The sequence below is a fragment of the Condylura cristata genome, unplaced genomic scaffold (genome assembly GCF_000260355.1).
Source record: "Condylura cristata isolate star-nosed mole 26May11 unplaced genomic scaffold, ConCri1.0 scaffold00076, whole genome shotgun sequence".
In the NCBI taxonomy this organism is placed as follows: domain Eukaryota; kingdom Metazoa; phylum Chordata; class Mammalia; order Eulipotyphla; family Talpidae; genus Condylura; species Condylura cristata.
In genome coordinates, this window is record NW_004567177.1 from 429,915 (window position 1) to 436,329 (window position 6,415).

A 6,415-nucleotide genomic window follows, 5' to 3' on the forward strand; every position below is an offset into this window, starting at 1 on the left:
GGGCGAGCGCGCTGCTCCGTGGTGTCGCCTGCATCTTGCCAGCGGCCGGGAGCTTGAGCTTCCTGTCGGTGCTCACCGGGTACGCACCGCTCACGCGCAAGTGCCTTTCGCGTCCTGGGTCCAGCTTGCCCTTGCTGTACTTGTTGATCCCGCTCGAGTCGCGGCTGTTCCTGGGGACGGGGCTCTCTTAGAGGCCCCGTAGTAGATGTTTCTGGCTGTGGCGGCCCCCACACAGCAGACGCCCCTTCTTCCAGTCCTTTCGTGTCTCGTCCTGTGTCCCTGCCTCCCCGGCGTCTTGGGATTTCCTCCGTGTGGTGCAGGCGCTGCCTGTACGCCTGTGGCTGTCTGAGTCCTCGTTCCGTGTGACGGGAAACAAAAGTCAGAACTTCTGGCTTCATCTTTTCAAGCTAACGGGCCTGAGCTTTTTCCCGAACCGTGTTGTAGACGCCAGAGGCAGACGCAGCAGACGGCCGGGGTGTGCGTGGGGGGCTCGTCCCCGCGTGTCCCTCCTGCCCCGTGTCGGCAGAGCAGTGCGACACGCATGTCGCAGACACTTCACTGTGTTTCCTGCCAGGTGGTGACAGACGGGGGGAGGCGGTGGTGGGGCGGGCGCTGCGCGAAATGACCCTCCGCGCGGCCGTGCTGGTCGGGAGAGGCTTGCCACGCCGTCAGCTCTGCTGCCATCGGCCCCTTGGACTCGACATCTGGGAAAGGCTGGACTGGGCCTCGGGGGCACTTACTTGCGCCCACGGTTTGTCTGCTGCTGAGATCTGGGGTCTTTCTGGGCACTAAACTGCTCCTCACACCCTAGCTGGAGTCTTCCCTGCGGCAGGGACAGCGTCTGTTGTCCGGGGGCTGCTGTGAGCAGTGTCTGGGATGTTCGGAAACCCGCGAAGCGACCGGGGCTGTTGCGATAGAGGCGTGGGCCCGTCAGCTTGAACTCCCGCTTGACATTTGTGCCCAGTATTTCGTGGTTGTCATTGTCGTCGCCAGCATGCCAGTGACTGCGCGTCCTCATCCTGCCAAATGCCTGAAGCGGTGTCTCTAGAGTGACCACCCAAGTTGGGGGAGCGGCTTTGAGGGCGAGGTGGATGCTTCCCGGACAGGATGCTGGTGATGGTTTCAGCAGGGTGTGTGGTGGCTCCATGCTCTCCCTTACTCCTTTTTTTTAAAGGCGTATTGATTTAAGCACATGAACTGGGGTACAGGCCAGGGGTGCAGGTGCTCTGTCCCCCAGAGACAGAGCGGGGAGCAGGGCAGGCCGGCTGACGAAGCCCACGGCTGAGGGGAGCAGCGGGAGTCAGGAGGGGTCTGCGCGCCCCGTGGGCTGGGGACCGAACTCACGCTCAATGGCCTTTAGCTTCAGCCTGCTGCGCCCAGGGCGAACTCACGCTCAAGGGCCTTTAGCTTCAGCCTGCTGCGCCCAGGGAGGCCCATCTCTCCCTACTCTTTCTGGCAGCCCTAGACCATCGCTGTCGCCCAGAGAAGCCCGAAGGGTTAAGCAGCTTCCTCAGTGTTACGCAAGCAGCGAGTGGGTCTAACCGGCCTGGAGATGCCCTCCTGGTGTCAGTGCAAGGGGATCCGCGCCAGCAGGCCCCTCCCTGGCGACGCCCGTTTGTTGGGTTGGGAGGCGCCTGTCTTGGCACATCCCCCTGCTTGCGACCCACACGACTCCCTCATACTCGGCTCCGGCCGCCTAACACCGCCCCCCTGACTCCCACAGGGCGCCATGACTCCTGGGATCCCTATCTTCAGTCCAATGATGCCTTATGGCACGGGACTGACTCCTCAGCCTATTCAGAACACCAACAGCCTGTCACTTCTGGAGGAGCAGCAAAGGCAGCAGCAGCAGCAGCAGCAACAGCAGCAGCAGCAGCAGCAGCAACAGCAGCAGCAGCAGCAGCAGCAGCCGCCAGCAGCGGTGACGGGGGTTCAGCAGGCGACCGCCCAGCAGGCGACACAGGGGCCGTCAGGCCAGACGCCACAGCTCTTCCACTCTCAGACTCTGACCACTGCCCCCTTGCCAGGCACTACGCCCCTGTACCCCTCCCCCATGACCCCCATGACCCCCATCACGCCTGCCACGCCGGCCTCGGAGAGCTCCGGGATCGTGCCGCAGCTGCAGTGAGTACCTGTGTCCTCGCGCCCCGCCTGGCCCTGGCCCTGGCCGCGGCCGCTGTCCTTTGGGTTTGGAGATTGTTCGCGGCCGGCTCCGGCGCGCGGCGCTGGCCTGCTGACGCCTGCCTCTCGCTAGCCTGTGGCACCTTCAGGCCCCGGGAGCTGGCGCGGCTGCACCTCAGGGCGCTTTGGGGTTCGAGCTGATACAGATTTAGAAACAAAACAGTTTCGCGTGGCCGTCTGCCCCGGGGAGCCCTGCCAGCCCGCCGCTGTCTCACACCCGGTCTGGCTTCTCGGGGCATGAGGCGCGCCTCCGTGTGAGCCCTCGCAAGCGGCTCGGGGGCCGGGTCCCTCGCGGCACCCGTCCTGCGTCCCTGAAGACCCGGCCGGCGGCGGCGGCGCGCTTGCTGATCTCGCCCTGCTGGGTGAGTCAAGTGGCCCCAGGTCCTACAGGCTGATGAAGACTTGAGGTAAATAGTGCAAGCGCCCGCGGCAGGCTCGGCGCGGATTCTGGGAAGCCGGCGCCCGGCGGCAGGTGCTCTGCGGAGTCGGGGCGGCTGTTCTGGAGCCCGAGGCCGAGCAAGCCGGCACGCGGCCCCCACCGCCCACTGCGGTCGGCCCGGCGCGTCCCCTGGGCCTCGTAGGCCCTGGCCTCCCGGCTGCAGCACCTCGGCTCTGTCGCTGGTCGCCCCTTCCTGCCGCGGGAGCAGCGGGATGCAGCCGGCACGCTCGCTCCCTGGGGTGCACAGCGCCCCGCTTCGGCTGTCACGGCTTTGCAAGGGTTGGGGCTGAGCGCCCCCCGCTGGCCCCACTTGTTTCTTTTTCCCCTCTGGGAGTCAGGCACTAAAGACATTCGGAAACCTCTATGGAGGAGGGAAAATGTCAGTGGAAAGTGACGTGCTTGCCGAGGAAAAGCTCAGAAGAAGGGAGGAGCTGCGCTTGCGCCCACCTGCCCATGTTCGCCCGGGGCGGGGAGCCCACAGCCGGCGAGGCAGACCCGCAGAGCAGCTGGGGGGCTGATTCTGGAGTCAGCACGATAGACTCAAGTGTTCAGTGTTGAAAGAAAAAACTGACAAGGTGTACAGGAAAACAATAAAGACTTGAGTTCGCTGTGTCTGAATTCTCATTACGGTTTTTACTGTGTCTTCGTTCTGGTGCAAGTTCATGGAGATGCCAGAGACCCAGAAACGCAAGCACCAGTTGAGCAGATTCTGGCCTCCAGTGTGTCCTCTTCATCCACCGGGGGATCAGAAGGAGACAGGCGGCCTCTGTCAGTGCCTGCGCTCTCGGCCTCTCGAGCAGGCCTGATTTGCCGCCCGCCGCGAGGGCCTGGGCCTGGCGCCCTCGGGGCCAAGCGGCTGAGGCTTCGGGGAGCAGCGAGCCGAGTGCCACAGGCCCCGAGCCGCCCCCTCCCCTGCCCCCAGCCGCAGCGCCGTCTGCAGACGGGGTGGTGGTGCCGCCCGGCAGGCGTGCGGCCTCCGGTCAGCTCGCGGGGCGTCCGCTGGGAGCGAGCTGCTTGCCAGTTCGTGTCAGCACCTTTCGCCACTTTAAGAATTAGCTGTTAAGCTTACTTCTTCAGGTAAAAGCTAAATAGATAATCGTCTTTTCTTTTTCCATTTCTTGCAGAAATATTGTGTCCACAGTGAATCTGGGCTGTAAGCTCGACCTAAAGACCATTGCACTTCGTGCCCGAAACGCTGAATATAACCCCAAGGTCAGAGCAGCTTTGATGTCTTTACCGCGCCACGCCAGTGCCGTGGTGTTTGCCCGTTTGTCGATACCAGCGAAGTGTGTGTCTCTCCCCTGGCATCTGCCCCTGCGGGGGGCGGGCAGGGCCGGTGTGTGATCCCGCGCGCGTCTCGGCGACCGGAAGAGAGGGAGCGAGTCGCCTGCGGTCTGCTGCGGAATCACCCAGGGGGAGAATTTGGGAAGTTACCCGGGAGTGTAGGACGTGCGGGGAAGTTTCTTTTATGACTTAAAACCTTTTTACGGATGGTGGGGAGAGTGGAAGTCCTTTGGCTTTGGGGAGCAGCCTGAGGACACGGGGTAGAAAAGACACTTTCAAAAAGTAGTAAAAAGTTACATTCAAAGAGGAACAGATATACTTAGAGGCCCGTGAAGAAAGCGGGCCCCTGAGTGCGGACGCCGGCAGCTTGGGGCGCCCCGGGTGGCCCCGGGAAGCGGGAGCGACTCCCAGTAATCCAGCACGGGCCGCTCCTTGTGGCCCACGACTGCCTGAGGTGGCTTCACCTCCCCAAAGGAGTCAGCGCAGGGCAGGGGCGGGGCCTTGGCCACGGCCGGCCCGTCGCCTGCCAGCAGCCTCGGAGGGGTGTCCCTGTGCCCCCCAGGGGCCAGGGCCATGCGCTTCCTGTCTGCCCTCGGCGCTGCCTGGCTCTGGCCCGGCCGTTGTCCGCGGAGGGCGTCGCTGGCCGGCGGTCCTGGCCGGTGGTCGGGGCTCGGGCAGAGCAGCACCTCAGCCCGGGGCTAGTGGGGTCTCGAGGGGGAAAAACAAGAGTCAGCTTAACCCCCGAAACACACACTCACTCGGTACCCGGCTCTGCGGTTCGCTGTAGCTCTCTCCTTAGGAGAGCTGGCGTCAGTCACCTCCGTCAGTTTTAGGAGCCAACTTCTTTTTTTCAGTTGATTTTTCTGCCCAAACTCCTGCCACGCAGGCGCGTGAGCAGTGGCCCGGTACTGGGGAGCGGCGCAACAGCTGGGAGAGTCAGCGTCTGGCCGTGGGATGTGACCAGTGAGCTGGAGGTTTCCGGGCGAGTGGTTTCGTTCGGTTTTTTGAGGCCCAGCCCAGGTCACGGGACTCAGTCCAGGATGAGCCGGGCCGAGACCACGTCGACCAGAGGTGGCCGCGGGCGTGCCCGTTTAACTGGTGTTGGCGTCGGATCCCAGTGAGCTGTGTCGCCGGGGTTTCTGGCCCAGCCCCAGAGGCCAGGCAGCCCACTGCGGGGAGCAAGCCGGGGCGCGGCCGGGGGTGGGGCGGGAGCCTCGAGCCCAGAGGCTCCTGCAGGCAGAATCTGCGCGGCCTGTGGGGGGCCAGGGCCGCCCCCTGCCCCGGGCACCACGGAGCTGTGTGCATGTGCTGCTTAGAATTTAGAGGGGGAATTTTTTTAAAGATTTTATTTGTGCACACAGAACTGGGGTACAGGCCAGAGGCTCAGGGGTGGCGAGAGGCTTCCCCAGAGACAGAGCGGGGAGCAGAGACAGGCAGATGGACCAAGTCCACTGCTGAGGGGAGCAGCGGGCGGGTCAGGAGAGGTCTGCCGCTCCCTGGGGTCACCTCCGGGGCCGGCGGGGATCGAACTCATGTGGAAGCGGCTTTAGATTCTCAGGGCTGCGCTGTAACCCGCTGCGCCCCCAGGGAGGGTCTAGAGGGGGAATTTAAGGAAGAAAAAGATTTGTCAGAGCAGTTGATGTTTCTTCTCAGTTAAAGCAGCTTGCTTGTGACTTTATACAGCCGCACTTTGAGTGTGGAAATGGGTACATGGTGGCACATTTATGTCTGGATGTTCTAGCAAACCTTCATGAGGAAATAACGAGTCTGACCACAGTACCGTGGCGCCTGCTGTGCGGCCCCGCTGGCCAGGCAGACGCAGGGGAATGCGGAGGGTGTTGGGGGTGTGGGCTGGTGTCCGCCAGGCGGTGCAGATGTGTGTGGAAGTCCTCCCCCTCCTGGGTTAAGTGGGCATTAGCTAGCCCATGAAAATGAGAACAGTGGGTAAATGAGAACTACTTAGCGACGGCCATTTTTATGCGGGGATTAAAAACAGCATGTGGTGTTGTCCGAGGTTGTAGGTAGGCGGTTGTGACTAGCCTGTGAGCGGTCATGAGTGAGTTGTGCCGCTTCACGGTCTCTAATGAAATGGTCAGTTGGCTGGTGGGACCCGCGGAGGGGACTTGGGAATAGGAAATAACTGGGCTTGTCCTGAGACAGAGCACACGGGACAGATTGTAAAGTGGTCAACAACCTGGTCGGTGAGTCACCTCAGAAATACTGTTTGGGTTTTTCGTGGGTAATTCACATCAGACGTTAAAACCGTTGTGTAATGTTTTGCTTTTTGCCTCGTTAATTCAACCTACAGTCGAAATTCTTCCCCCTTGATACAGCCTCACAAGAAAAGCACGTTAAAAACACCGGCAGCAGTTCTCAACTGTGCTGGCGCTTCTGTGCCGCGCAGGTGCGGCTCCCCGGGGGCTGGCCGGGAGCAGGGGCCGCCGCTGTGCTGGTCCCACTCGGTGGTGGGGACACCTACAGCTGTGGCCCGCTCGGCCGAAGCCAGCGTTT

General features: G+C 62.5%; 1 protein-coding gene across 1 annotated transcript in view; it reads left to right on the forward strand.

Annotated features, from left to right (window-relative positions):
* The window catches only part of TBP (TATA box binding protein), a 26,119-nt gene that overhangs the window by 2,057 nt on the left and 17,647 nt on the right, over nucleotides 1–6,415 (forward strand). Inside the window, exons 3-4 of the mRNA XM_012734845.1 lie at nucleotides 1,724–2,124; nucleotides 3,745–3,956. Of these exons, the coding sequence (XP_012590299.1) occupies nucleotides 1,724–2,124; nucleotides 3,745–3,956 (613 nt within the window). The remainder of the gene's footprint in view (nucleotides 1–1,723; nucleotides 2,125–3,744; nucleotides 3,957–6,415) is intronic.